General features: G+C 45.4%; 1 protein-coding gene across 1 annotated transcript; it reads left to right on the top strand.

Moving 5' to 3' along the window:
- The first annotated feature begins 10,257 nt into the window (after positions 1-10,257).
- On the top strand, positions 10,258-18,534 carry OTUD6B (OTU deubiquitinase 6B). The gene is made up of 7 exons (XM_083451346.1): positions 10,258-10,414; positions 13,783-13,937; positions 15,134-15,226; positions 15,754-16,066; positions 17,019-17,080; positions 17,724-17,830; positions 18,220-18,534. Exons 1-7 carry the CDS (start codon positions 10,306-10,308, stop codon positions 18,302-18,304), a joined length of 924 nt encoding a protein of 307 aa, XP_083307472.1. The 5' UTR covers positions 10,258-10,305; the 3' UTR covers positions 18,305-18,534.
- The last annotated feature ends 263 nt before the right edge of the window (positions 18,535-18,797 follow it).

Here is an 18,797-nt window from a genome sequence, read left to right as displayed (position 1 = left end):
TTTTTTTAAAAAAAAAACCTGCAGTGAGCAAGCACCATCTTAAATGAGACATTCCTCCCTTTCCTGTTTCCCATAATGTATACGGTACATTGGCAGGCGTAGCCAAGGTGGTGCCCACCAGATGTTTCGGATTCCCCATGTCTATGAGTCCCAGCTGCCGTGTGGTCCGAGGGGTGATGGGAGTCTGCAGTATCTGAGGGGCATCACTCTGGCCAGCTCCCCCCTGATTTAGGGCCTTTTCAGCCCACCTCCCCTTCAGCTCCGGCAAAAGCTCCCAAATCAGCTTACTAAGGTTTAGTCAAACAGGCCCTGCTCTCAGGCTTGCATTCTGAAAGACATTGCATGAAAACAGAAAGAGGTTGGGAGAGGGGGGGAAAGCATCTAACGCTTGTTCTTAGTTCAACACCAAAGTCCTCATAGTGATCAGATGGAATAGAGGGAATATCTCCTCCAAAAGCAGGTATGCGGGACCAGGTATTACTCTCCAGAAGTTGCTACACTACAACTCCCACCATCCCTGATCATTGGCTATGCTGGCTGATGGGAGTTGGAGACCATAACCTATGATGGGTGACAAATACCCCACGACTGGACCTAATGGTCAGGGGTCCCTTTACCTTTACCTAATGTGTACAACAATGCAAACAATAGGGTAAAGTGAACATACAAATGCATATGTTAGTGAGAATAATGTAACAAAATACATTGTATTGAGGGAAATTGTTTTGCAAAAAGGTGTATATTATATATATGTGTGTGTGGTTGTTGTACTAGTTAAGTACCTGAGTTTATTTTCAAATTATTTAGGATAGTCTTAGGGCCCCTCTAGACTGGTGGGTTTCGGGGGGGGGGCAGGAAGATATACTGCAACATGTCATTGATGCACTGATAAATCCATCAGTGGTGCAACAAAAGCAGGACAAAAAATGAACCAGAACATTTGTGGTCCAAAAATGTGCAGGAATCCACAAGGAAGTTAAAGGAAGCAGTGGCGTAGCGTGGGGGGTGCAGGGGGGGCCGGCCGCACCGGGTGCAACATCTGGGGGGGGCGCTCGCACTCGCAGCTCTCTGCCCCTACCTGGCTCACTCTCTCTCACTGCAGTGCTGGCTGTGCGAATCCGATCCGAGCCGCCGGGTCGCCGGCCACTGTGGAGGGGTGGGTGCCAGGCGTGCGGTGCGGTGCGGTGCGGAGAGAGAGCGAGGGACTATCTGGGGGAGGGACAGTGCAGCGGGGGGGGGCGCAAATTGCTTGGCTTGCCCCGGGTGCTGACAACCCACGCTACACCACTGAAAGGAAGTGCACTGATTGGAAACAAAACAGAGCCCCCAAACTGTTGCAGTAACGAACAGTATTGAAAGCAGGATCATGTACAACTGTCTCGATACCACTGTAAGCACAAATAATTGTGAATGCCCCCCCACACACAAAAAGGGATGTCTGAAGGGTCCTAATGATTGTAAAGAAAATCCTGATAATTTTGCATCGCATCCCTGATGAAACATTTCCTTAATGCAGCCACTGGCATGCATCCATAAACTTCCATAAACACTGCTGCTAGACTAGACTAGACTATAGTTGTGGTAAGGGAGTCTGCAATAGATTAGAGAGGGGCCTCTAATCTAAGGCACTCTAAGGCACAGGTGGGAGGAGGCTGGCTTGAAATGCTGAAAAGGATGAGGCACTTAAGTAGAGAGCAGGGTGAGGGTGAAATTGAGAGGGAAGCAGAGAGCTCTCAATTTCAGAACGGAATGAAGTTGCTGGAATCCTGAACTGCAGCACTTGACACTGCAATGTTTTGTTGCAGGTCCCCCTTGTTCTGCTCTCTAGTCAGGACTTGAAGCAACAGAAAGTGGAGAGGGGTTTAGAGGAATCTGGCTATCAGTGGAGAGAAGCTGCAGGAGTTGATTTCCTTGTTGCAATTAACAGATAAGTATTAAGGTGACAGCCATATTTTCAGCGAAGGGCCAGTTATCTCATGATGGAAATTCTTGCTCCTTGTGAAAAGGATTAAAATGACTGGCAGATTTAGGATTTTTGCTAGGAGTGGGATTTTAAAGGATTATTAGCCTTCTTGTAAATTAAAGAACGGAATGCAGCATCGGTCAGTAAATTTCACACCCGTATTTCTTCCATAGCAATAGATAATTGCTATGGCATTGGGCTCTTATTTAAAACCTCATAGCAATGTTCTGCCTGTATTTGTTTGTAGCCAATGATTCTTTCATGGATAATTGAGAATGAAAAGCCAAACATATCTTATGTGCATAATGAATAATGATTGCTACCTGTAGGATGTTGCAACCTGCAGAAAGTCTTGTGGTGCCATCTTCCTCCGAAATGCAAGCCCCCTTAATGGGTCCCCAAAACTGTGGAACTCCTCCCTTACAGAGGAGCACCAGGCACAGTCTCTCAGACATTGAAAATTCACATCTTCTTAGCCTTTGACAGTTGAGCTATTTTTGTTAGAGTCCCTCTCTATATACCATCTGGTTTGTTGATACATGTGCATTTTCTTGGATGGTATTTTGGGGTGGGCTGTATTATATTTTAAAGATAAGAAATATAAGAAATCATGATATGATGTATAATATGATATGCAAATAAAATAGGGAATACAGCAGGTCTCCGGATCATCATCCACTAACGAATAGACACCTGCAAAAGAAATCATAAAGTGACTCATTAATGACATTTGGATTTTAACCTAGAAACAGGTTGAACAACTTCTGCAGTGAAGGTTCCCTTTAGCCCAAAGCATGGGAACTGGATCTGGAGAATGATTTAGAATTCAAAAGGTCCAGCCTTTACCAAAATGAAAGTATTAAAAATAGAATTAAAATCATCATTAGCCTAACCCACTCATCTGGCACAGCAAATACACTGGCAAGAGCCATCAACAGTCGATGAACTGTAACACTGATAGGCCACTAGGTAGCCTAATGGCAAACTCATGATAGTTCTGTGTGTTGTGGCTTGGCATGGCTAGTAATGACTCAAGAGGAATCCTAAAGGGGGTTTGCCCATTACAGAACCAATTGCCCTGTAATATTCTATGTGCCCAACATATAGTTCAGTACAGGGGTTCCCAAACTGTGGCTCACGGACCACCATTCTGTGAAAGCGGGCGGGGGGGGGGGGCAGGACTGGGGACCATGCATTTTTGTAAGCATTACTTGACTGGATGACTGCATGGCACAATTCAAAAAAGTTCAAATTTTCATGTACAGCTGTGTTTCAGTTTGCATATTATTTCAGAAAGTGAAGCTTAGGTTTGTTCGTCTTTAAATGCAAACCGAATCTAAATACTCCTGCATCCCTACCCATCATTTCTCTGCCTGCAGTTCCCCCTGGTGATGAATATTGCTTTAATCACAACTACTGTGACTCCAAAAAACGCACAGGAAAATGAGCCAGACCAATGTACCTTCAAATATAAACTTACAAAAGGCTTCTCCCTGCATGTCCTGCTGTGCTATACAATGTCACACCTTAGGAGTTCTACTTCCTGTGCCTTCTTGACCATATGGAAGTGAGCAGATAAAGAATCCCCCAGCAGTAATAATAATAAAACTCCAGACATACTGGAAAAACAGACTTTCAAGATCTGAGAGATCAAAACTGGCTAGAAAACATGTATGTGTAAATTTTGAGCCACCAATATTCAATGCTACATCCTGCAAACTGGATGCTTTATAAGAAGAATGTATGCACCTGTTAGCTTGTTCCCTTCTAAGCACATATTTGCAGAGAGACAGAGGCGGGAGGGGTGGGGAGATTTGGGAACAAGGTGTCGGTTAGATTGCTCCAGCCTATATTGGTTTGTGGTCAGGGATTTTAAAAGGACCTAGAATATTATGTTTGTCGTACGATGTGGATGAGGCAGAACATTCAGGTGATTTGGAATCCTGCTCTGTTAAATTTGGAAAGTTCTCAAACTAAGGCACACGAATGCACAGAGCCATTACACAAACACATATGTTAGAGCCTGATAAGGAACTAATCAAAAGCTGTTAATTTTACTAAGCAACCATGTTAAATTCTGCTTTCTTCTCAATCCTCCGTGTTGTTGCAGTGTGCAAATGAGAGAAGCAGCAAGGACATGTTCTGCTCTGACAAAGGCAATCTCTGGGTACCTCTAGATGCTATTGGTCCAACGGTAGGCAACATGGTGCCCTCTAGTTCTTATTGAAGTACAGATCCCATAATTCACAGCCATTGTCCAGGCTGGCTGGGAGCTGATGGGAACTGGAGTCCAAGAACATCTGGAAGGCATGTTGTTGTCTATCCTGGATTCAGTCCCATGCCACTTACCACAGTGTGTGCGTGTAACTGGCTGTGAAGCTGGTTATATGTAGCATAGGGTCACAGGAGGGAGGTGAGAATATCTCTGCCTCTCTGATTGGATTTGAACTCAGATGCAGATGTGCAGGAAACTTTGGTCACAAGGTGACTGGGTGCTGCAGATGGCCCTGTCTTCTTATAAGCCGACATTCACGCCATGATCAATGACTCGTTGTGGCTACAGGTACCCTTCAATGAAACTAAAACAGGGGAAGTTCTGAAATAGCTCCCCTCTCACCTAGACAATGTTGCAGTTATGTTATGGGCCTCTGCTGGACTTTTCTGTGAGAACAAAGGAAGGGAGCAGGCTCACCTATCAGGAAAAATATTGAGAAAATTGGGTGGTATTCAGCTATGTTGTACTCAGAGTAGATCTATTGAAATTAATAGACCAAACTTAGTCATGTTTATTAATTTCAGTGCATCTATTCTGAGTAAAACTGAGGCTCCATCTGCCCTATACATTTAAAACAATACCACTTTAAACAGCCATGGCTTCCCCCAAAGAATCCTGGGAACTGTCCTTTGTTAGGGGTGCTGAGAGTTGTTAAAGGTAAAGGGACCCCTGACCATTAGGTCCAGTCGTGGCCGACTCTGAGGTTGCGGCGCTCATCTCACTTTATTGGCCAAGGGAGCCGGCATACAGCTTCATGTGGCCAGCATGACTAAGCCGCTTCTGGCAAACCAGAGCAGCTCACAGAAACGCCGTTTACCTTCCTGCCAGAGCGGTACCTATTTATCTACTTGCACGTGCTTTCGAACTGCTAGGTTGGCAGGAGCTGGGACCGAGCAATGGGAGCTCACCCCATCATGGGGATTTGAATCACTGACCTTCTGATCGGCAAGTCCTAGTCTCTGTGGTTTAACCCACAGCGCCACCCGCGTCCATCTGAGAGTTGCTAGGAGACTCCTATTCCACTCAAGGAGCTACAATTCCCAGAGTTTCCTAGGAAGAGGTACTGATCATTCAACCACTCTGAGCATTGTAGTTCTGTGAGGGGAATAGTCACCAGTGCACCTAAATATGCTATGGAAACGGGTGGGAACCTCAAAGCTGTAAATGTCGTCCTCACCTCATGGCATCAATGGGTAATTTTAAAAAGTAATCTGGAAGCCCATAATCAAACTGATGGGCAGAAGGCATCTCATTTTTAAAAAAATAATTATTTTATTAAATGTTTACACATAACAAATTATTCCAACAAATCATCTTCATTATATTTCCCCCCATAACCTCCCTCCCTCCCCCCTACGACTTCCCTCAGTTCCTCTCTCTGATTTTTTAACACATATTATTCTCCGCATGTTGTGAAAATGTAAAGATCCTCCAAATATCTATCTATGATTTTAACAACAATAAATTTGTGTATGTTTATTCAAAACGGGCAGAAGGCATCTCAGACCCAGCAAACAGCACAGTCCACAACAGGCAGACAGGAATCCACAGGTTGCAAAGCATTCAACATGGTCTGTGATCGGCTAGCAGGCGTGACCTAGGACAGATTGGCATCTGTGTAGCACCTGCCTTTGCAGACAAGTTGCTGATGTTAAGAAACCAAGCTTGGAGCAACAATTTGATAGAGCCAACCCAGCCCTACTGGTTCCTCAGGTCACCTGGGTCAGCTTGGTTGACAAGTCTGCTCACCCCTCTTGGTGCAGTGGCATTGTGGGATGGCAGAGGCTTCACTGGACACCCTGACGTGGGAACTGGAACTGCCATGGCCTTCCTGATAGGCGGGGGAGGCGGAGAAGCCCCCCTCCCCCACCTATCAGAAACCGGATCCGAGCCTGCACCCTGCTTTGGGAAATGGGGATGCAGACTGGGACTTGCGCTGTGACAGGGGGCGGAGCTGACAGAGCCGAAGGTGGGCTTCCCTTTCCCATTTAGGCAGCCTGCACCTGGGGCACTTACCTGTTCCTTCCCTCGCCAGCACTGACCTGGTGGCTTTGCCTAAGGTAAAGGTAAAGGTACCCCTGCCCGTACAGGCCAGTTGTGCCCGACTCTAGGGTTGTGCGCTCATCTCACTTAAGAGGCCAGGGGCCAGCGCTGTCCGGAGACACTTCCGGGTCACGTGGCCAGCATGACGAAGCTGCTCTGGCGAGCCAGCACCAGCGCAGCACATGGAAACGCCGTTTACCTTCCCACTATAAAGCGGTACCTATTTATCTACTTGCACTTAAGAGTGCTTTCGAACTGCTAGGTGGGCAGGAGCTGGGACCGAAAGATGGGAGCTCACCCCACTGCGGGGATTCGAACCGCCGACCATACAATCGGCAAGTCCTAGGCACTGAGGTTTTACCCACAGCGCCACCCGCGTCCCAGTTTTTGCCTACCTCATAGCAATTGTCACAACTGGTTGGGCATTGTGGCAATAATTTGTTTCGGATGGAGGGGAGGTTGCAGTCTCCGCCTGCCCCTCCAAACGCTGGGGTATCCCGTTAAAGGGATCCGGGGGGGAGTGACCATGTCCACCTGCCTCCAGGGGTGTGGGCAGGGCCGAAGGCACTCCCCCAAGCAGCAGTTCCTGCGGAGGCCACCCTATTGGATGTAAGTCTTAGGAACCTCCGTCTGGATTGACCACGCGTCACTTCCGGTGAGTGGGCCAGAAGTATTTAGATTGCCCCATGCCCAAGCCAAACCTCTTTCATCTGTACGGTGGTACCTCGGGTTAAGTACTTAATTCGCTCTGGAGGTCCGTTCTTAACCCGAAACTGTTCTTAACCTGAAGCACCACTTTAGCTAATGGGGCCTCCTGCAGCCGCCGCGTCGCTGGAGCCCGATTTCTGTTCTCATCCTGAAGCAAAGTTCTTAACCCAAGGTACAGTGGTACCTCTGGATGCGAATGGGATCCGTTCTGGAGCCCTGTTCGCATCCAGAGTAGAACGCAACCCGCGACTGCACGTCTGCGCGTGCACAGGTCGCAATTTGCCGCTTCCGCCCATGCGCGTGGCCTCATTTTGAGCATCTGCACATGCGCAAGCAGTGAAACCCGGAAGTAACACGTTCCGTTACTTCTGGGTCACCGCAGAGCGCAACCTAAAAATGCTCAACCCGAAGCTACTCCAACCCGAGGTATGACTGTACTATTTCTGGGTTAGCAGAGTCTGTAACCCGAGGTACCACTGTAATCAATAATGTTGTGGCCTGTTTTGACCGCAAACCAGTCTTATTGGACTTTTATTTGTATGGGTTGGGGTATGGGGAGCCCGATGCCTGGTCCCGCAAGCTGTAATGCTACCTCCAGCCATGAAAGGGGAGGTGGTGCAGCACAGCACAGACCAGGCTGCAAGCTCCCTCCCACTGAAAGCTGCCCTGGTGGTGCAGGAAGTACAGCGCCTGGGTCCCTCTCCCCGAGTCCCCTGGTTCAAGACCCCTGGTGCCCAACACTTGGTTCTGTTCCTCATTGCAATACACTTCAACATTTTTGCTGTCCTCCTGTTTACATCAGCAGCAACAGAGCATTTGACCTCTCAGCAGATCGCAAAGATGTGTAGAATTTATGCCCGGGCGTTTCTTCTAAATTAATGCAATATTTAACAATGTCAAAAGCTTTGCATTATATGAAAGATTATGGCGTTACAAAGTCGACATGCTGCTGAAACACAATGCCTTTTACTATGGCAGATTAAAGTGACAGCTGTTATTATGGTGACAATGTCTTCACTTACACAAAGAGGAGCCTTCTCCAGTTCTTATCTTGAAACTTGAGCTCTTGCAATGCTGTTTCACTCCCATTATCTATTCTATACGGCGCCTCTGTCGTTTCTTTTATAATCCTTCTGCTATTTTTATTCATTTTATTTTTAGAACAAGGCAAGGAGTCTCAATCCCAAGGCTTAAGAGTGTTCTCATTAGAAATGTGAAGTGTGAAAAACTCTTAGCATAACCTAAATTTTTTCTACTGCCATAGCTTTCCGCATGCCAGTGTATCGCAGCTACCCCTAAACACCTCCCACAAAAATCCAGTTGTCTCCAAACATGAAAGTTGATCTATTTATCCCCTCATTGGGCTCAAATTTCTTGCTGTTCCCTATATGATATACTAAGTTCATTTGTTTCTTGTGATTTGTGGATCCCCTCATGCCATACTAGGGTCAGCGAAATTTGGTCCACTGCAAGCAACAAGCTACAAAGCCTTAGTGTTCCTCAAACTTCATGTCAGGAGATTGGAATTATAGTTATGGACAGAATACACAGAGTTAGGGTTTCTTGTGAATAACACACTCTCCCTGCCCCCAGTTCTTAGTATACATTGTTAACTGAGAGGATACAATTGATTTGAAACATGACTACACAATTGCCATTGTTGAACTATAGTGTTTTAGTTTGTTGCATTGTTTTAACTCTCCATTTCTCCTAGTCCCTGATTTATGTCAGCGGATGCTGGACCATTAGGGCAACCAGGGCTTAGCGCTACCAGGTGAAACCAACTTTTTTTTTTACATTTCCCCCCAAATCTCCAAGCCATGCTCTTTGCTGTGCCACACACACCCTTCCATAAACCATTTGAATTTACAGAGGCTCAGGGAGACATTTCTGCCAATCTCCCATTCTCCGCCCATTCAGTTCTCTGCACCATTCAGCCAACCTCAGCCCAAAAGCTCCTATGGCCAGTAGGTCACATGGACTTTGGCCCCAAAGCTCTACTATGCTAGAACTATATTTCATAATAATGATGATGATGATGATGTGCATTGCTTTGTAATGATTTGTTGGGTCTCTGGACCATAATAAAGATTGATTGATGATTATGATAATTAATAATAATAATAATAATATACCCCACCTATCTGGCTGGGTTTCCCCTGCCATTCTTAATATATACCCTAACATGTTCTGTTTTTATTTCTCCGACTTGCCCTGTCTCCATTCCCTCAACCTGGCGAGGGGTGTGAGAAGCTGCTTTTTTGAATCTCTGACTTGACAGCTCTATTCCCATTGCTGTTCCTCTAAAACTTTTTGGGGGGCAGACCAGAGTTTCAGAGTCCCTCACAGGGATGTATGGCCCTTCCAGATGTTATTGGTCTCCAGCTCGCATCTGCCCCAGCCGGCAACCTTTGGATGGGGCACAAGTGCCCCATCCTTGCCTGCCGCAAGGACCACACCTTTAAGAGCACGTATCAGAAGACTCAGAGACAAGGCCGAAATTCAAAAGAACCATCAGTGAAGCCAAGCCAATTGGAGGTGCGATATTGCAAAGGGCCACTGGGTGGCGCGCTTCCTCAATGGAATGCATTCCCTCCCTCGGTTCTTTCCCATGTTTCTCCCTCCCTCCCCATAGAGATAGGAAAAGGTTAGATACTGTATAGTTTTAGCTTCCGAGTTGACTTTGGACGCCTTTTTCTCCCTACATCTCCCACAAGGCGGAAGTGGCTGAGGCCCATAGAAATCAGAGAAGTCTTGAGCTTTTGAGGTCGTGATTGGGGGCAGCTCTTCCAACCATATGAGGGGAAACTCCGATTAATAATAATAGTAACAATAATTTTATTGTTCTTAACCCCGCTCATCCGGCTGGATTTGCCCAGCCACTCCAGCAAAATATTAAAAAATAATAAAATATCAGGCACTAAAAACTTATGGGAACTTCAGATGTTTCCTAAATATTGTGTATTTTTTTTTATCCCCCTGACACCTGATGGGAAGTAAATTCTCACTAACATAAACAAATCAGCAAATGTGTTTCTGCTGCTGCTGCTGCCGCCCAGTCACAGCTGTAGGCGGAAATCCTGAAAAAGTCATCGCAGCGATCGCTCTTCACTTTTCCTAGCTCCACAGTCACACGCGGCTGCGCAGTCCTCCATCGCCAGGAGTCTATGGTCTCTCGCGGCGATGGCGCCTGGGGCGCGTGCGCCGAGTCCCTTCCGCTCCTTTCCCCAACGCCTGGGGGCGGGGCCTCGCGGCAAGCGGGGCGGGGCCAGCCGTGGCCGAGAGCCGCCCGAGCGAAGGAGTCACGCGGGCCGCCATGGACGGGCCCGGGGAAGGAGAAGAGCCGGCCGCTGCGGAAGAGGCGGCGGGGGGCGGCCTGGAGCTGCTGGCCCGGCGGCAGCGCAAGGAGAAGCGCGAGCTGCAAGGTGAGGGAGCCGGCTGGGGCAGAAAGACCGAGGGAAGAGTAGGCAGGCAGGCAGGCGCTGCTGCTGCTGAGGGAGGGAGGGAGGGACCCCCATGAAAGGGGGGCGGGGGAGCCGGGTTGCTAGGGAGCCAGGAAAGGAGGGTTTGTGGGTGGGCGAGTTTCACTTAGCGGGCTGTATATGCAGCGCCTACACTTCGGAACTCCCCGCCACTTGATACCTGGCAGGCGCCGTCTCGGTACCTGCTTTGCGGCGCCTGCTGAAAACTTCCTTGGAGGTTTCTAAGCAGAGGTTAGGTGGCCATCCGTAAGGCAAGATGCAACTAAGATTCCTGCATTGCAGGTGGTTAGACTAGATCAGTGGTTCCCAACCTTTTTTGGCCATGCCCCACCTAAGCATCTCTAAAATCCTGATGACACCCCCCCCTCCTGCGACATATAATTCTTCTTATTCAAAAAGTGAACTCCTGTTCACGTGGAGGAAGCCTAAAAGGCCATTCACTGTTAATAACTCATTCTCAAATTGACCCCCTTAAATATCAGATTGACCCCTTGTAGGGCGTGTGCCCCATGTTGGGAACCACGGGACTAGATGATCCCTGGGGTGCCCTCCAACTCTATTTCTGTTATTTTTGTTGGGACAAGCCCACCTGGAAGCTTAGGAAGTTGCGGGAACCTTAATCTGCTTTCTCTTTTAAGTTTTGCACATTGCAATTTTTTCTATATTTCATTGTTTTGTCTCCTTGTAAACTGCTTTGTGGGTTTTTAAACATTACAATCAAGCGGTATATAAATTTTATGAAATGAAGGAATAGAAGCAGGAGAAAGGCTTGTGGCACCTTCAAGACCTAACAGGGTCAGTGTATCTGGCAAAGTAAATGTATGCAGCTGTACCATATAACACGGGTTCTCTGGTCCACTCCTAGAGCAAATTGCACAGGGCTGGTTTTGACCCTGGAAGGGGTGAAGCTTTGGGTAAGATGCCTTGGTTGGGTGGGCCTCACCCAGAAGGAAAGGCCAAGGCAAGGGCTAGATCTTGCCACTGCTCATGTGGTAAGTACTGCCAGACAGGAGTTGCTGAGGACCAAGCAGGGTTGCTAGCTGACCCCCTGCAAGGATGTCAGTGTCTGCAGGTGACCAGTGATGCTGATGTTCTGATAACGTGGCCCTGCAAATATGACGCCTTAAGTATAAAACAGAAAAAAGATATGAGATGTGTTACGGCACATGGGCCTTTGTAGGTTAAATCCTGCTTCCTAGGATGAAATGGGCTCTTGTTCATGAACTTTAATGTGCTAGAAAAGAAGTATGTTTCATCTTTTAAGGAGGCACAAGCCTCCTTGCAGCACAATCCTATTTGTGTCTCCTAAGAAATAAGTCCAATTCGGTTCAGTGGGAGTCCTCACTCCCGGGTAAGTGTTGTATAAGCTTGCAGGCTCTGTAGCAAACACAGGTATGTGCTTTCTGAACCTGGTGTCGCCCAGTTTTTAGTGTACTCCAACTCGCAGCCTGCATGACCAGGGGACAGGAGATTGTTGTTGTCATCCGTCTGTCTCAAGAGACAACGGAATGCGCCTCCAGGGGTGAAGCCAAACCGCTGCATTAGCAGCACCAAAGTGACCTCTCCGGAGCACAAGCCTGGGCAGTGTGTATGGAAATCTGGATTTGTTATTGGGGGGCAAGTTCAGCTGCTACTGAAGATGTGATATGAGGTGCTGCTGGTCCCTTACATTTGCAAAATCATATTGCAAATCTTGGCATGGCAGTGGCTATGGAATCTGGAGCGAGTCCAGCTTGCAGCACAGGAGAAAAGGAGGGAATCATGTTCCCTTGTTCTGACGCTGACCCTATTACTGGATCACATGCTGCCTGTTGACATTGCACCACAGTCCACGAGATGGGGTGCCAGTTTCCAAAGCCCACAAACAGTTTTTTTGCTGTGGAGCCTCGATTAGCATTCATGACGCATTAGCAATTCCACAGATGTGTTCAGAGCACTTTCTGCAGTGGACCTCAAAAGTGGGGGAGCTGCAGCAGTGCTGGTGTTTCTGAGGTTAATGTGAGAAGCCTAAAACCAGGCTGGAAGGAGTCCAGGCTGTGGCTTCTTGTCTCATCCTGCATTGTCACAGCTCTCTTACTTAGCTTTGTGGTACCGGAAGGAGCATTGTGCATTGTAGGTTTTGTTATGTTTGCTAGGACTAGTCGTAATCGTGAATATTCTTTGCTCCAGGGATAGGGAAACTGTGGCCATCAAGGTGGAGCTGAACTGCACCTTTCCATCAGCCCCAGCCAGCCAGTATGACCAGTGGTCCAGAAACACCTGCAGGGCCACAGGTTCCCCATCACTGTTTTACTTCACTGGGTTTGTCTGAACACATCATCCGGATTAAATACATACCTATAAATATACACATATACCGTTGTACGCTGGTTGAGGAACAGAATCTGTTCCGGAAGTCTGTTCGACTTCTGAAAACGTTTGAAAACCAAGGCGCGGCTTCTGATTGGCTGCAGGAGCTTCCTGCGCTCAATCAGAAGCCATGGAAGCAGCGTCGGACGTTTGGATTCCAAAGAACGTTCGCAAACTGGAACACTCACTTCCAGGTTTGCGGTGATCGGGAGCCAAAACGTTTGAGTTGCAAGGCGTTCATCAACCAAGGTACATGTTTCAGTCGTACATGTTTCAGAGCATAAAACTCAACATGTGCATTTGTGCACTTTGAGAATTATTTTTTTTTTTGTAAAAAGCAACTAATAAATAATATTAAGCAAGACCAGATTTTATTTAGTTTGTTTTTTTAAAAAAACGGCCTGTCCCTTCATAGTTCCAAACAGTTCATTGGATTTCATTCTAGCATTCCAGACTGGTTTCACCTTTTGAATGTGTTCGGAAGGCAGTGGTTTTGTTCTGTATTACGTTTTAAGGTTCATGCACAATAATCATTGTAGTTAATAGTTATGTGACTGAGGCAGGTTCCCCCCCTGAAATAGATACTTTCTGCAATATGGGTTTACAGTGCAGTTACATTAGGCAGGCATATACATTGAAAAATGTTAAATGCATTTTTTTTCCTGTTCAAGTCCAAGGACTTCTAGCTGTGCAGCAGAACTTCTCTTGCGTGCCCCTAACTTTGTTCTGCGGGTTCTCCCAACTCTCTGGAGCAGATTTGGGAGGGTGTCAGGCACACACAGGGAGAGAGAAGAGGGAGTTCTGTTGCACACATGGAATGAGTGCTTTGGATACGGCCTATTATGTCACACCTGCAGTGTAGTAATGTTAAACTTAATGACGGCCAGCTTTCCAATGATGAACAGTGACATGCATAATTGCTAGGCACTCACCAGTTGTCTCACTGATTTGTGCTTCTGCAGCCAAAATCCAAGGAATGAAAAATGCCGTTCCAAAGAATGACAAAAAGAGAAGAAAACAGCTGTCTGATGAGGTTGCCAAACTGGAGGCCGAGCTGGAAGAGAGACACAAGGGGGAACTTAAGAAGCTAAAGGAGACACTAACTGAAGAGAGTAAAGTACGTGTTGAGGGGCACTCCATTTTCAAAGCTCTGTTGGCATAATATCCACTGAAACTACGTTTGAACGTTGTTTATTTCTAACTTGCTAAGCTATTGGGTTTCAATGCTGTGACACCATTTTTTATTTTTTATTTTGGGCACGATAAATATTATTTTGCCTTAAATGCACAGTGAGTGAATGATCGCTAAAAACATATCTGATTCTTGGAAGCTGCACTGTATAAAAGTAGATGAGTTGGGTTACTTCTTCGAAGCGCGATCATATGCTCAATAAATGTTTGTTGTTTATTTGCTGGCAAATGCTGATGTTGTACATTCTAGTTCCCAAGGCAAATCGATTTTGCTTGCTGGTGTCATCAAATGACAGCGAATGTCTAACTTGCTTTCCATAGTACCTGGGATATGGATTAGCTCTCTTTGTAGGCTGCGGAAGGATTTGGACTGCTATAATTTGACTGATAACAGCAGACAGGGGGAACTTAACCTAGCCAGCAGGCCAACTTTGATGGTAGACAAGACTGCCCATCTGTCAATCATCTGACATCATATCAGGTGGCAACTCCAAATCAGCTGATCAGTGTCGATAGCAAGCCCCACTGGCTGTCAAACAAGTTTGCTGTCAATAAGCCCTACTTACCAAGGAGCATTTGGGAGTGCACTTTAAGCTCCAGATTGTTCCTCAGCAGCTGTTTCTTTGCCTTCCCTTCCTCCGATGTCACATGATGTCAGGTGTTGCACATGGCATGGGGTAGTAGTACCTTGCAGTATTACCTTGGGATGTTGGGATGGAAGGTGGCTATTCTTCCTATACCAGACTTGCACAACACCGAGACTTCATGCAATTTGTACCGGTTTTCTGCATAATCCCTCTTCCTGCAGCTTATCTAGGCTACAGTATGAGACAGGAACCACATATTGTGTAGGCTGAAGTACTAAGAACTCTTGGTTTGCACCATCCTTAATGTCTTAAGCCTCAGTTTAGAGTCTGAGTGATACTTCTGGCGTGGTGCATAACTTGCTTGTTGGGGCCACTAGAGAATGAATATTAAATAGGTTGGGTGAGAAACTGTGGTATGAATTGTTAAGGAACTGAAACTCCAGATGTATGCGCTATAACTTACTCTGAAAATTAGAGCGGCAAGTTCAAGAAACTAGTCACTACACATTTTACACAATTCTCATTTGTCATTTAGGAAGATGCTGCGGTTATAAATATTGCAAGACTGGAGCTTGAGGACATGGAACAGATTCAGCCTCCTAGAATAACAAAAGCACAGAAGAGGCGGGTAAGGTTCTTACGGATGTGAATATTGTCTTGATTAGACAGTGAGCAACATGCAGACCCAGGTGCTTCTGTGAGAGATCTGGTGTCCCCAAGGGTGGCTCTGGGACCTGGTTTCAGCCCCGTGGCCCAGACAGAAGCAGTCACCAGCACAGATCAGGTAGAGAGGGTTTAGAGACCCCTTCATCTCATTGCATGTTATCCCGTTAAGTCTCTTCTGGTCCTTCAAGCCTCTTTCATGTATGCCCACAATTGGCTACAGCTAACTAACCCCATCTTTGGAGCTGGATTCCAAGAAATGTTCATGGTGACCTTTCTGAAAGGCAAACGATGTAACTGAAATCTCTGAATAAGTTTCAGTACTCCCCTTAACTTGTGCAACTTTATTGCTTTGCTTTTTGCACCGTTCTGTTAGTAGAACTGAGATGTGAATCATTGGCAACTGAGACCCCTTTCAATAAGCATATGATATTAGTTCATGATATGGACAAATGTGACGTCCCCGTGCATTTTACTGTTTTCATACCACAGGATAAAAAAGCAGCCATGGAAAAAGAAAGAGAAGAAAGAATCGCGGAAGCAGAGATAGAAAATTTAACAGGAGCTAGGCACCTTGAAAGTCAAAAACTCGCCCATAGTTTAGCCACGAGGCAGTTAGAAATTAAGCAGATCCCATCTGATGGTCACTGCATGTACAGAGCTATTGAAGATCAGCTCAAAGAGCAACAAAACTCCTGGACTGTTGCAACGCTTAGAAGTCAAACGGCAGAGTACATGAAAAGTCATGTGGATGACTTCCTACCATTTCTAACTAACCCAAATACAGGAGATCTGTACAGTCATGGTAAGTAAACGGCTTCCCCCACTGTGTGCATATTTCTGTCATGAGTCAGCTGTTACAGAGAAAATTGGTACCAAGTCAGTTTACCACGTATCAGTGGCACAGATTTAATTAAACTGTAAGGACCCCAACAGCTGCAACCAAATTTTACTTATGTTGCTCAGAAGTTAGTCTTTCTGTGTTTATTGCATGTTCCCTTTAGGAAAATATGTACTGGACGGCAAACTTGTGTGTGTGAGTGGAATAGATCAATTGCAACAAGATGTAAAGACATTACTTACTATTACTACCTATGGCAGGAATGGGGAACTTTTCGCCCTCCAGATGTTGCTGAACTCCAGCTCCCATCAGCCCCAACAAGCATCGCCAATGGCCAGGGATGATGAGGGTTGACGTTCAGCAACATCTGGAGGGCCAAAGGGTCCCACACCTGACTTGTGGCTCTAAGAACATCAGAGGGGCTGAGACTTTAAGAATATCTGAATGACTGTGACCTAAATCCAGTACAGGGTTAAGCTTGCTTAAGCCCATTGAAACCAATGGACTTAAGCATGCTTAAAACTCTGCATTAGATTAAAGCTTTATTTGTTAAAGCTTGCCCCCACTAAACTGTCTCTGTCTAACCAAGGGAAACATCCCAAAGCAGAACCTCTGTGCAATCTAGAAGAAGCACAAACTATTACAGTAAACGTGTTTTTGGCAAATCTGTCCATACCTTTTATAATATTTATTGACTTTGTCATTTCACAGAACACTGCTTGGTGCTTTGCTCGTTTCTTTCCTTTTATCTGACAGGGCGACATCTTTGCCTTCAGCCTGTTTCCTCTTTGCCTTGTGTATTACTATGCAAAGTTATGTTCTTCTGCATACTTTAATTGCCAATGTAAGCTTTCCTTTTTGGGCTTGCTCTGTTTTCCAACATTCAGATTTAAAATGGTGCACTTTCTCCCTCCAGAGGAATTTGAAAAATACTGCCATGATATAGCAAACACAGCTGCCTGGGGTGGCCAATTGGAAGTAAGTATTGTGCCCTGCTCTTTCCTAATATCTTAAATTCCAACGCTTGTTCGTTTTGAGTCTTTAGAATATTCCCAAATCTTCAAGAGAGGTTGGGAATCCTGTGAACCTTCCATCGTTTTTATCAACTCCTGCAGGCCCAGCCAGCATGGCTAGTGGTCAGGAAAGATGGGAGTCCAGTAAGAGTTTTCCCCACCCTACTTTTACAATAAAGAAATTGCTTCAGGTTTAGGTAATTCTTACTGCAGAGAAAATCAAGAGCATTTCTGTTCTGTTTATATGGTAGAAGAACAGTTCTACTTTGTAAAAGGTTTACTGCCATCATCTGGGCCCATTCATACCACATGCCTTGCTGATTGTATCTGTCTAGCATACTGAGACCACTGTCATGTCAATATGAATTAGTAACCTAATTTTATTAAGATAATAAAAAGGGGGAAATCATATTTGCAGTGATGATTTCTTAATAAATGTCTAAAGCAATATGTATAGGTTTTGGAGCAAAATTATGTTGTTCAAAGAACTGATTAGAACACTTACTTTAAAAAAAATGCTTAAATTTTGTTGTAAGCCGCTTAATACTGTGTGCTACAAATAACTACAAATCTCATACATTTTTTTTTAATGTAATTGTTCCTCGCAGCTAAGGGCTCTATCGCACATCTTGCAAACGCCGATTGAAGTTGTACAAATGGATTCACCACCTATAGTTGTCGGTGAGGAATACAGGAGGAAACCACTAATACTTGTGTAAGTAGATACTTTAAACACTGGGGCTCAAAGGAGTTCTGTGTTTGAAGAAGTATATAAGTGACTGAAAACATTGGTTGAATTATGTATTTAAGGGTACCTTGGAGTAAGACCATTGAATTTAGTGAGACATATTATGGGTAAACAGTCATAGTAGCATCAGGGGGAAGGGTCAACTAGCCGTCTGGAGCAGATTTCAGAGGGGGGAGCGGGGAGAGAGACGATAGTTGAAAATGGTTTTCTTCTCTGTTCTACTGTTGGAAGGTTTACCATCAGCTGAGCAACACCACTGGAAATAAAACCATTGGATGCATCTATGTGTGCATGCATTCTATTTGTTTGGAAGACATCTTTGTAATTGCTATAACACCTGTTGTTTTTGCTTCTAGGTATATGAGACATGCGTATGGATTAGGAGAACATTATAATTCTGTAAAACCTCTAATGGACACACCTACAGAAAATGAAAGCTAGTACAGGATTCATCGGAAGGGATGATGAGTGCATCTTTGCACTTTACGCTGCTTATCTTTGGATAGGTTTTAAAATTCTGCTCGAGGTTTTTTTTTACAAGGCAATGAGGGTTTGGGGATATAAGATTTGTTGTATGAACTGTTAATTCTAATTTAAATCATGTTTTAAACAAAATATTCCCCAAGGTGTTTGTAATGTAACTAATAAATTGTGTATTGCAGATTCCCCCCACTTGCATTCAATCCTCTCCTTTAGTAGCAAAAACAGTGGTATATGTACCACGGCTATACAACCCTTCAACTATTATAAACAGCAGTCCTTCAATAATTGCAACTAAAACATGTTGGGAATATTTAACAATGTGCAATTGCTAAAAAACTTGGTGATACAAGGAGATGGTTTCATGATGCTTCTTTAGGTCAAATATCTTTTAACCATTGTTGTGACTTAAAAAAACAACAACCTCTTGCTGAAATCTTCAGAGAACCTCCCT

Source organism: Podarcis tiliguerta (genome assembly GCF_965153285.1).
Source record: "Podarcis tiliguerta genome assembly, chromosome: 7".
Classification (NCBI taxonomy): Eukaryota; Metazoa; Chordata; class Lepidosauria; order Squamata; family Lacertidae; genus Podarcis; species Podarcis tiliguerta.
This window is presented reverse-complemented; position numbering and strand designations above follow the sequence as displayed.